This window comes from Lissotriton vulgaris, chromosome 10, assembly GCF_964263255.1.
Source record: "Lissotriton vulgaris chromosome 10, aLisVul1.2, whole genome shotgun sequence".
NCBI lineage: Eukaryota > Metazoa > Chordata > Amphibia > Caudata > Salamandridae > Lissotriton > Lissotriton vulgaris.
In genome coordinates this window covers 898,535,934-898,548,307 of record NC_141698.1, presented here as the reverse complement: position 1 = coordinate 898,548,307, position 12,374 = coordinate 898,535,934, and the positions used below count along the sequence as shown (strand labels likewise).

Here is a 12,374-nt window from a genome sequence, read left to right as displayed (position 1 = left end):
GAAACATCCGAGGTGATGCCTTGCATTCAGCCGAGATTTGCTGATTTTAAAATTACTTGCACTGCTTGTGGCAAGCTTATCTCCTATGGGGAACAAAGTGTGAAACTCATCGTCCTTGCAGGTGATAATCACAAGTGCCCCAAAAAGAAGTAATTTTTTGGGTTTTTTGTTTTTTTGCTCCAGTTGAGCCAGTTTCAATTCCCTTTTTTTGTTTCTCCCCCAAAAAAAATACAAAAAAATATATAAAACTGTTTTGAAAAGCCAAAAAAAGTTCAAAAAGTTCAAAAAACACAAAAAAATATAAAACAACAAAAAGAAGAAAAAAAAAAGTTCTTTTTAGAACTACCTCCAATTTCTAAATCAAAACTTCATTTTTTAAACACTCTGTCACCTTTTTTCATCATAGTGCGCTCCCAGGGCCGCTCCCCGGTGCGCGCACCGTGCGCTTCCCCCGCGCAAAACGAAAAAAAAAAAAATATTTTAAATGCCCCGCGGGGCCCTTTTATAGCCTCCACATCAAACCTAGGGGGTCAAAGGGGTCTATCCCTGACGCCTTATGGTCAGTTCCCACTTTGTTTTAGCCACCTCTTATGTCTCGATTTTACCGAGACACAAGATGGCGACCGCTCTGGACTGTTTCGAATGTTTACAGACACCCGAGAGCCAATCAGCTTTCCATGCGCACCTCGCGTGACGCGCCTGGAGCGCTCTCCGGTGCGCGCACCGGTGCGCTGCTATAGATATATATATTTTTTTGAACCTAAATTACTCAAAATCCACTGGAGCACATATCTTGAGACATAGCAAAGGCACATCGGGCTACCAGTCCCTACAATTTTGCCAAGTTTGGTGTAAATCCATTCAGCCGTTCGGGCTAAAAGTGAAATCGACCGCCCTATGGAAATTAACATGGGGAAAACGCGTTTTGGGACCCCCCTTTTATCTCGGCCCCCGCTTGACGAATCCCCCCCAAACTTTCAAGGAAGGACCGGAGCTCGACGAGGCCATTTTCAGGAAATTTTCAGGCAGATTCGTCAACCGGTGCCAAAGTTATTCCAAATAGAATTTTGAGATTTAACATTGAAAAAAATCCTAACTATAACTACCTACTGGCGACCGCCAGTAGGTAATATATATATATATATATATATATATATATATATATCCAAATTGTTTTCCAAAAATGGTAGACAGGCTCAGCAAGGGATGTTTCATCAGAAACTTTACCTTCACACCAGCTTTTCATTCCAAGCCTTTTCTATAGCCTGACGCGTTTCAGAGCTCCTGCTCTTTCATCAGAAGCTTGCTAACACTCCACAGAAGCAGTAACACACCCTCCTCTTCCCTCATTATGCTAGCAAGTAATTACCCTCAGGTGGGCCTCCCAAGTAAGTTTCAGTGCTTCTGCCTGCTGGGAGTTGTGGTATGTGTTGTGCACCATTTTTCCCTCTAGTGGGATCTGTGTTCTTGTTGCAACTTTATTTAAAACATTTTCCTTGCCCTCCAGTGGGCCTCAGAATGCCAATTTGGTTTGCATTTAAAAAGATCCCTTGTGCTATTCCCAGGCTTAGAATAGTTCATAGCCCCCAGCCCAAATACCTTTTTCTTGGTGGTGCAGTCTTCCACAGCAGGGCTGCCCTGATTTATGTTTCTGAATTGTTGTCCAACAATTCAAGACGCACTCAGCAAGGAATGTTTCATCAGAAACTTTACTTTCAAACTGGCATTTCATTCCAAGCATTTTCGATAGCCTGACGCGTTTCAGAGCTCCTGCTCTTTGAACATAGGCTTGCTAACAGTCCACAGAAGCAGTAACACACCCTCTTCTCCCTCTTTAAATGGTGCCATGTGCTAGCGTAGGGGGGTACTCCTTTATATTTTCCGGATTCCGTCTGCTGCCTGAAAATATTCTATGCTGTGTAATCTGCGGTTCGAAGTCTCTATCAGAAAGCACTCACCTTGCAATTATATCAGTAGTCACACACTACCTTAAGCCCTCTCGCACCAATCATAGACACTACTGACCATACTCATACACCCCAGTAGTCTCTATTACAGAAAGCACTATTACACCCCCTAAGTGCTAGAAGTCTTCCAGTCCCAACAGCACTCATACGCCTCACAGACAACCAGTCATACAATACCTGAAACACTTTTCACCTCTCTGAAACTAGCAGCAAAGTCAAAGGGTCTGGCTGATAACTGAACTCATATCTCTTCCAGTGGTTGCTGGTAATTTTAGGAGGGAGGGGGGTGGATAGGACACGCACGCACACATACACACTTCACATCCATGCATTCACACGTGCTTGCACACACACATCCATTCATAACACTCATTACACACACACATACACACATCACACATTTATCCATTTATAAAAATACAAAAATCACACTTGCATGCATCTCTGATTCCGAGGTACCAGGAGGGTTGTGACTCCTGCCTTCTCTCATTAGCTGACCGGGGGAAGGCAGCAGTCCCTAAGTCTTCACAATGTGGGATGGGGAACGGGTCCCACCCTACTCTGTGACGAAGTATCACTGATTGACACTCGACCCTGGGCGCTTTAGGACTAAAAACTGAAGCGCCCAGGTGGGAGGTAATGAGTGACACTACCCCTTGTCACTGAGGGGAGGGCCTCATGGGCCTTTGCTGAGCTGAGGAGGTCACTCCCACAGGAGCTGTGCCATCCACAGCCCAGCAAAACTCAGCTCAGGCAGCCCGGTGCCTGCGCATTTAGCACATGTCTAGCTCCTGGCTGCCTAACCTGCAAATAAACAGTGTCCATCAGGCTGACCTTTGCTCAGCCTAACAGACATGTTCTGAGAGGCAAAAGGTGAGGGGGCGTGGCCCTTCAGCTCGAATGGACGGGCCGCGGCTAATCTCTTCATTGATTGGTGAGTTTATGCGTGTAACACTGCAGAGGGGCAAGTGGGCAACTGAAAGGAAAACAAGCATTTACAATGCAATGGTTTTGTTTTTGTTAAAGTTAGAGCTATTGGCATTGCTCTTGACATTATTTTTATTTATGTTTTTTTTAACATAAATAAATGGCATTGTCATTTACAATGCCACTAGCTTTATCTATCGCAAATGACACACACAAACACACACAGAGCCCCCCACACACAGCCACACAGAGCCCCCCACATACACAGCCCCCCACACACACAGCCACACAGAGCCCCCCACACACACAGCCACACAAAGCTTCCTACACACACAGCCACACAGAGCCCTCCACACACACCAACACAGCACAAGCAGGCAACAGGGGCACACGGAGGCACAAGCAGGCAACAGGGGCACACGGAGGCACAAGCAGGCAACAGGGGCACACAGAGGCACAAGCAGGCAACAGGGGCACACAGAGGCACAAGCAGGCAACAGGGGCACACAGAGGCACAAGCAGGCAACAGGGGCACACAGAGGCACAAGCAGGCAACAGATGCACAAGCAGACAACAGGGGCACACAGAGGCACAAGCAGACAACAGGGGCACACGCAACAGGGGCACGAAAACGGAGGCACAAGCGGGCAACAGGGGCACGAAAACGGAGGCACAAGCAGGCAACAGGGGCACGAAAACGGAAGCACAAGCAGGCAACAGGGGCACACGGAGGCACAAGCAGGCAACAGGGGCACACGGAAGCAGGCAACAGGGGCACACGGAAGCACAAGCAGGCAACAGGGGCACGAAAACAGGCACAAGCAGGCAACAGGGGCACAAAAACAGGCACAAGCAGGCAACAGGGGCACGAAAACTGAGGCACAAGCAGGCGACAGGAGCACAAGGAGGCACCAGCAGGCAGTGTCATAAGATGACATGCTGATCAGTATGTTAAATTAAGTATATAAAAAGGTATTTGCATGCAACAAATGTACTACAATAAAAGCTTCATGGGCACAGCTCACAAACGTGTTTCAAAACAAGCACCTTAAACAAATGGGTCTTGGCCACACAAATTAGCAATTGCCACAAAACGCTAGATTAGACAATAGGGCTTTGGAGAATGGGAAAAACATTTTTTTAATGTGCCCCTGAAAGGACATCACAAAACTTGGTAGTGAAAGAATGCGCATGCTTCAAAAAAATAGGGAAACATTGGAAACCTAGAGTAGCTAGAGTAGAAAATAACTACAACATGTTTTAACAATATAGAATTTGCTTGAAGAGAAGTGCACCTTGATGACAAGGAGTTGGTGGGGTATCCTACACTTACCTCACCTTGTTAATGGCCTTGGTTCAAAAGTTCTAGCTAATTAAAGCATAGTTCTGATAGACAAACGACAATGATCTTAAAGACTAAATACAAGCATTAGTTCCTCAATGGAGAGTGGGAGCCAGGGGGATCCATGACAAGCAAGGGATGTCAGACTAAACTGGCAGCTGAATACCAGTACACTTCAAAATGTAGACACCACATAATTCCCTGTCCTCTTCCATCTCAGTCTACTGAAGTGTGTACAAATGCAGATTTCATATTCAAAAGGAGCAACGAATTATTAGAAAAAACAAGAGACTTGGACCACTTCCTAATCAGAAGTGATCCTCAAATGTTGAGGCTCTGTGGGTAGATAAGGACAGCCAGCAGAAGCTACCACAAAGGAAGGAACATCATAACAGTTATTTCAAAGCCAAAGATGATATAGCAGCCTTTTAAGAGCCAACCACAAAATCTGAAAACTGGTGAGAGGAGAGAGTGGAGCAGAATGCAAACATCATTAAAAATAGCAAGGCATCAGAAGGGCCAATGTCTCAATAACTACATATACATTGAAAAATTTTTCTGCTATTTATACACCAAAGGAAATGTAGCTCAAAACAAATGTGACCAACTACAGTAGTTATATTATAGGCATTGTCTACTTTCTACAATTTTCCCACACACCATCTTCAATGGAATATTGCCAAGTGGCTGTTCAGTCCCAATTAAAAGCCAGTATGGTTGGAATGGGTGAACATGTTAACTAGAGAAGAACGGCACAGTGAAAGTAAACACCATAGTGCCCAGTCTCCAGCTTCTTTAATGCTTTACCATAATTATGCAGGAGTGTAATCAACAACTATGGCAATGCCAAAGGAGCAGAAAAAAAAGAAGATTTCGTACTACTTGACTAAAACTAAAGGGAGTATCAAAGGTCCCAAAAGTTGAACTCCACAGTGCAAAATCATGGCTAACTTCCTGAAACGCAGGAGGCGCTTCTTAAGAGTTGGTGAAATTAACAACAGAACCAATTCTACATTTCTACCCCTTCTTACAACCAAGGCAGCATATATTTAACAACGCATCACAAAATAACTTTTACTGACCAAATAGTTTAAAGAAGTGCTGCTAACACTTATGGCGACAGCATGCCCCGCAATTCGAATTAGCAGAATCACCCAGTCTTTATTTTCTCTAAGGTTTCTTTATCACTTGTATCCACGTTTTAAAGTGAAAAAATTACACTTTGTGGCGGCTGTCTTTCTCCAATCATTTCTGACTTATTTCAAAAGGAAGAGCATCGATTTTGGAATAGGCTAGAATGTATTAACAGACATGCGTGTTCTTTTAACTTGATAAGCGCAAATGTATTTGACTGCTCTCACAGAGTATATGCTTTGCCAGAGATAATTACACCACTGGATATTACGCATGTAACAGTAGATATTATTTCGTTTTTCTAAAATAAGACAGATTGCCTTAGGGTCACTACGAGGCACTTGTGGATCCAGTTCAAAGCAAAAACTTGAATCATGGGTTAACGTAGTTAAGATTACATTCACTCACACTCATCACTCTGCCCAACCAGCCAGGTCTCCTCACATTTTATGAAGCGGAGGTTGTTGGCTTTGCTCTCAACATGGGGCTAATAGCATTTCAGGACTCAGGGCCCAAAGCACCAAATAATCTGAAGGTATGGTGCTGAATAAGATGCAAGACGGCCATTGTTACATTTCTAGCTGGAGTTTACTGAGGAACTAGCTTTTGCAATCAGAATGACCCTATCTTCTAGTGTGCTAAATTATACTGAATTTTCTCCTCCAATCTTACAGAAGTCAGTAGAGTACATTCTAGATTAGTAAGTGGGAAAAGGGAAAATGAGGGCCGGAAGGAAGACTGCGGACGCCGTGGGGGTTTCAAGGTTTAGCATGGTGAAGGTGTTGCAGGCGTGGGTGCGCTGAGCCAGGTAAGGGCTAAGACTCTGTGGAGCGGGGGAATGGAAAGTCATCACACGGTGTGTCCGGGACAGGGGAGGATGTGCGAGGTAGGGCTACATCGGTTTATGTAAGAAACGCTGGTAGCGCGGTGGCTCCGGGTAGATTGAGGTTCGATAAGTGGGTGGTGAAATCACGGGGAGAGGTGCCGGGGCGGGGAGGAGGCAGGCGAGAAACTGGGAATGTGGATGTGTGGAAGCGAATAGAGTGCCGGAGGGCGCTCATGCGGGGTGGTGAGTCAGTGAGTGGACGCAAGCCAGACAATGGAATTGTGTCCGTCGATTGGCGGAGTCTGGCACACAGGCAAAAGAGGGGCGGTGGCCTATGGTAGGGAGGGTAGGTGGAGACCACAATCGCCTGGAAGCTAGCGATAACCTGAGGGGGCTGTAGAGTGTAAGCGGGGGAGCGAGGAACTGGGGAGGACGGGAAGTGCGTTTCGGGGAGAGCACGGTGAGGGCAACTTACAGCAGCAATCTTACAGAAGTCAGTAGAGTACATTCTAGATTAGTAAGTGGGAAAAGGGAAAATGAGGGCCGGAAGGAGGACTGCGGACGCCGTGGGGGTTGCAAGGTTTAGCATGGTGAAGGTGTTGCAGGCGTGGGTGCGCTGAGCCAGGTAAGGGCTAAGACTCTGTGGAGCGGGGGAATGGAAAGTCATCACACGGTGTGTCCGGGACAGGGGAGGATGTGCGAGGTAGGGCTACATCGGTTTATGTAAGAAACGCTGGTAGCGCGGTGGCTCCGGGTAGATTGAGGTTCGATAAGTGGGTGGTGAAATCACGGGGAGAGGTGCCGGGGCGGGGAGGAGGCAGGCGAGAAACTGGCAATGTGGATGTGTGGAAGCGAATAGAGTGCCGGAGGGCGCTCATGCGGGGTGGTGAGTCAGTGAGTGGACACAAGCCAGACAATGGAATTGTGTCTGTCGATTGGCGGAGTCTGGCACACAGGCAAAAGAGGGGCGGTGGCCTATGGTAGGGAGGGTAGGTGGAGACCACAATCGCCTGGAAGCTAGCGATAACCTGAGGGGGCTGTAGAGTGTAAGCGGGGGAGCGAGGAACTGGGGAGGACGGGAAGTGCGTTTCGGGGAGAGCACGGTGAGGGCAACTTACAGCAGCCAGAAATGGCAAGGCGTGGAAAAGTAGTTTCTCAGGTGGACCCAAGGCTCAACGGAGTCCGGAATGCATTCCCTCCACAGAAGACGGCTGGAGCAGGAAGGCGATGCAGCAGAGCAGATTAACGGGCATTGTAGAGCGGGAACGGGGGCCGGAGACACGGGGGGTGGGAACGGGCATTGTAGAGCGGGAAAGGGGGCCCGGAGACACGGGGGGCGGGAACGGGCATTGTAGAGCGGGAAAGGGGGCCCGGAGACACGGAGAGCGGGAGGGGGGCGGGAACGGGCATTGTAGAGGAAAGCACGGTCACCAGCGGGAGGGGGGCGGGAACGGGGACGGGAGACGCTGCGAGCAGGAGAGGGGGTGGGAACAGCGGAAAATTAAAGCAAGCACTCACCTGGACTTCTTCCGGGTGCCTTCAATGCCGGAACATATTCGGGGGCGTTCCCGGCGTCGCGTGACGTCGGCAAAAGCCAAAGAATCTCGGGAACGCCCCCGTGTCTGGTCCGGCATTGACGGACAGGCCCCTCGTCCAATGGCTAGGCTCCATTTATGGAGCCAGCCAATGAATGACGAGGGCCGACCCAAACCCACACTACAGTACTCATTAGTTTTCGCCTGCGCGAAAAAGCTGCGCAGAAGCGCAGCTTTCGCCAGGCAAAACCTAAACTCGTTCTACTGTACACAAAACCGGAAGCAGTGTCGCAGGTAGGCTGGATGGCATACTTACAGTTTCAACAGAGAAATATAAATAAATTTTGAAAGTTTTCAAGTGCTAAAATATAATAATGTATGCAGTCAACCTCACGGAACCACTGTGACCTTTGTGTTTAAAGTTCCTCCCCCAATCTTGCATTTCTATTTTTGTACTCGGGCCAGCAGTTCTCAGAAATGCAATCAGACACCCACGGGAAAGAAGAACATTAACTAAATAAAAGGAAGCCGACAAGGGGCTTCGCCACGACCTGACACCGCCAGATAATGATACAGAATGCAGCTTCTATTGGAACTGGAAGGACGTGCCTCAGAGGTAAACAGCCTCATCAGCAGAGAGGAGGGCATGCACAGAAGGGGGGTTCAATGTCTCCAACGCCAGCGTTACCCTGTGCTCCTTGATCCAGCGCTCCATGTCATTCTCGGTCAGGTAGTAGGCTTTAATGTAGGTTTCCACAAACTCCTTATCCGGGATGGGCCTGATGTCCGTCAGTTTCTCCAGCTTCATCAGAAACTGCTGGAAATCCAGCTGCATCAAAGCGCGGCCCTCGTTGCTGCACTTCTTGACGTTGGCATAGCTGAAAGGGAAAGAAAGCACAGCTCACTAGCAGGTAGAAAATGCAATTGATGGAGCGCCAGGGCGCAGAAGGGATTATGATCGGTCATACGTGTACTGGCGGGGGCTCTTGAGAGGTGGTTTCAAACAAAACAAAGCTGCAGAATTTAGCGTGGGATTCAGGAGTTCAAATTAGAAATGCACAGTACCAGAAATCAATAACGGTCAGAGGGGAAGAAATAGAATTGAAAAGGCACATTTTTCCAGCTACACGTTACCAAGGTAATTTTATCACATATATTTCAATTAGAAATGACAGAAAATAAAATCTTATTCATGTTTATATTACGTCGCATTCTCTAGAGGCGGGAGCAAGAGAGAGTTCTAGAAAGTAAAGTAGAGAGCAGTGGAGACAGATATATGAAAGGATTGGGAGAGAGTACGAGTAAGAGATGTTTAAGTTGTGCGACGCGAGTTCGATAAATATATTATAAACAATGTAATAGGTCTCGAATGTATGAGATAATGGTGGTGCAAATGACAACGATATTAACCCATGTGTTTTGGTTTGGAGGGAATGGATGTATGTGGTGTGTAATTATGTGAATTGCAATTTGTGGAATGGAACAGTGAGGTATGAAGTGGATTTGTAGAGTGGAATTATGTGGCATGGTGTGCAGTGGACTTGTGGCTAGTAATTATGTAGTATTGAGTACACTCATGTGAAACACCCTGAAAGAAGCCAGCTTAGTGGCCCCGAGGACTGGGCAAGGTGATGGTCCCAACCCTCCAGTACGCCAACGACATGGCAGTAATGGACCACCCTAGGGTGGGTCTTCAGAGAGCCCTTAGCGAACTTCATAAGAAGTGTAATAAGGAATACAGTCTCACAAAGGGCAAGTTACCTTGCAACTGAGAGACCATGAAATAGGGACATCATCCTACAACTATCTTGGGGTTTGGATGTCAGAGAGGGCTACCCCGGTGATTCATATAAAACAACTAAGCGCAAAGACCAACAGAGTAATTTTCACACTGAGGCGATTTAGCCACCGCCTGACAAGTCCAACAGCAGAGCCAATGCTGACAGTCCTCAAGGCAATAATTCCAGCCATCAATTATGACCAACTGGCTTTTCCAGGAGCTCTAGATCAATTTATAGCGGCAGTCCATATAAAAGCCTATAAGGCAGTGATGCAGTTGCCCCGACAAGCCAGGAATGCCAGGCTCCGGCTGGAACTTGGTCTTTGCAGACCTGGCCTGGCACTACAGGGGGACTTAATTAAGTACTACATCAGGGTCCTTAAAGCCTCGGATAACACCTTCAAACATCAATTGGGACAGATCTTCAGGGCATTGGACTCCCCCTGGCATTTAAAGCTGAGCCAAGCAATTGGGAACATGAAGATCGATTTTTAAGCTCATTTTACGGTAAAGATTTTAAATACTTAAACGGTTAGTACATTTACTTACTGTATTGAGTGCACTGGAATTATCTGGAGTGTGATGGTGTGTCATGCAGTGCAATTATGTAGATTATTATTTTGTGTTTTGGAGTGGTATGTAGTGGAGTTTAATTATGTAGTCTGCTATTCAATTTTGTGGCATGATGTTGAATTCTGTGGTGTGGACTGCATGTATGTGGTGTGTTGTGTAATTGTGTTGTTAATTTGAATTATGTGGTGGAGTTGAACTGTGTGGTGTGGAACTGTGTGTGTTGGAATTGCCCCTTTTTGCAGGATCATCCTGAACTTTTTGCCTTCCTCCTAGTTGTTTTCTGACCTGCTGTTGGTGGTTTTAGGACTCTGGGCACTTTAGCACTGCTGTCCAGTGTGGAATGCGTGTGCGCTCTGTGGTAAACCTGGTAAGACTGGTCTACACCTGCTTGGTATATTTAATTTACCTGTCAGTCCCTTGTAAAGTGGTATCTCAGAAAACCAGGGCCAGTAAATTAAATGCTACTAGTGGGCTTGCAGTGCTGATTGCACCACCCACCAAAGTAGCCTTTCAAACCGGTCTCAGGCCTCTGCCATTGCAAGGCCTGTGCGCACAGTTTACTGCTGCTGTGACATGGCACCTAAAGTGTGTGCCATGTCTGTAAACCCCCTTTTACTTCTTGTCAGTCACCCCTAAGGCATACCCTAGCTAGCCCTATGGGCTGGGTGCGTTGTAACTAAAAGGTAGGACATGTACCTTTAGTGCGTGACATGTCCTGGTAGAGACAAACAGCCATTTTGGTTTCTCACTGCTGTGAGGCTGCCCTCTCATAGGAATGCATTGGGGATTCCCTGATAAGTGTTTCAGTGGTAATTCCTGATATGAGAGGGTCAGCATGGTCAAGTTTTGTATGTTTGGAATAGTGATAATATATGCTGCGTATTGGTGTGCGCAGATTTATGATCACTATTTTAGAAATGCCACTTTTAGAAGTTAGCATTTCTATGTGCTATGTCTTTTTGCCTGCCTGGTGTGTACTCCATGTCTGGCTCTGGAGTAAATGTAAATTGATACTTGTATAGCGCACTACTCACCCGCAAGGGTCTCAAGGCGCTTGTACGAATACCGCTGTGGAACCCATCCTGGCTTTCCCTGTGAGGCGTCCACTCCTGGGCACCCCCAAGGTAGAGGCCAGGCATCCTTAGCGTTGTGGGGGCCGTTGTGGAGATTAAGCAAGCTATTGCCCAGAGTTGCAGAGTGGGACTCCATGATTGGAATAGGCACCGAGGCGAGAATTATCAGGTCAGTGGAATTTTTGAGCCCAAGACCCGCCGAGACGGGGAATTGAACCCTGGTCCCGGGCTAGACCTCTGCATCAGGGTCTGCCGCTCTAACCATTGATCCACACTTCTCCACTGACATAGGCTGGTGAGGTGTGTGGCTCCAGAGCGGCTGGGTGAGTCAGCGCTAGGCTGAATGGGGAGATCTCCATTTGGAGTAGTGTGAGGAGTAGCCCCTGGCACTGAATAGGTCTGTGCCTGCCTTGTTCAATGCTGGCTCCGCCTCCCTTTGGTGTGTCTGAGGATGGAGCCCAACCTGACAAAGGAGGGTGTGGGCACTGTAAACAAAGGGCTTCAGTAACCCCTAGAACCAGTTGGGACTGGTTCACAAAGGCCTGTGCCAGGGCAGAACAAAGACAACCCTAGTATAAATATTGGGGCGGTGACTTCATGTCTGTGTGCTGTTTGGATGTGCTTGCTGGTATCTGCTGGGCCCCAGGAGGAACCCTGAGTTGGCAGGGTATGCCCAAACGAGGGTCCCTTGCTCACTCTACCACTGGATTCAAGATAGCCTGGCTGATGAGGATTATGAATCCAAAACCGGTCCCAGGATGCTTGTTTCCGGTCCAGGGAAGACATGTCTTGGCAGTTCGGGCTGGACTGTTCCCATGAGGCACAGGGTCAGACTGATTTGCATATGGCCATGTCTGAACTGGGGTGGTGGAGGGAGCTAAAGAATGATGATGGATTAAACCCAAATCAGTTGACTGGGGGTGAGTGTTTGATTTGCTCAAGCCCTCCGTCCATCATCCCCTTTGGTATCCCCAGGAGGAACTGCCACGAGGGACTGCCCTCTGCTGGAGGACCCTGTGAGCTGGCCTGCCTGCTCAGAGCGCCTCGTGAGTGCAACATCGTCTTCCCTGCTGCTCCATGACGGGAGGAGCGCTTGTGCCCTGCAGCGCTGTGAAGCGAAGTATTCAGAGGGAATCCATGCGTGGGGACTCCCCCGTGCTGCTGGGAGGTAAAGCGGGAGCCTACTCCGCATTTTGGTGCCGCTTTGAGCGGGAGCT

The 12,374-nt window shown here is 47.9% G+C and overlaps 1 protein-coding gene across 1 annotated transcript in view; it reads right to left on the bottom strand.

The window, feature by feature from the left end:
• VPS50 (VPS50 subunit of EARP/GARPII complex) overlaps window positions 1–12,374 on the bottom strand; it is a 791,964-nt gene that overhangs the window by 33,134 nt on the left and 746,456 nt on the right. Inside the window, exon 27 of the mRNA XM_086941875.1 lies at window positions 8,420–8,609. Coding sequence (XP_086798001.1) covers window positions 8,420–8,609 — 190 coding nt within the window. The remainder of the gene's footprint in view (window positions 1–8,419; window positions 8,610–12,374) is intronic.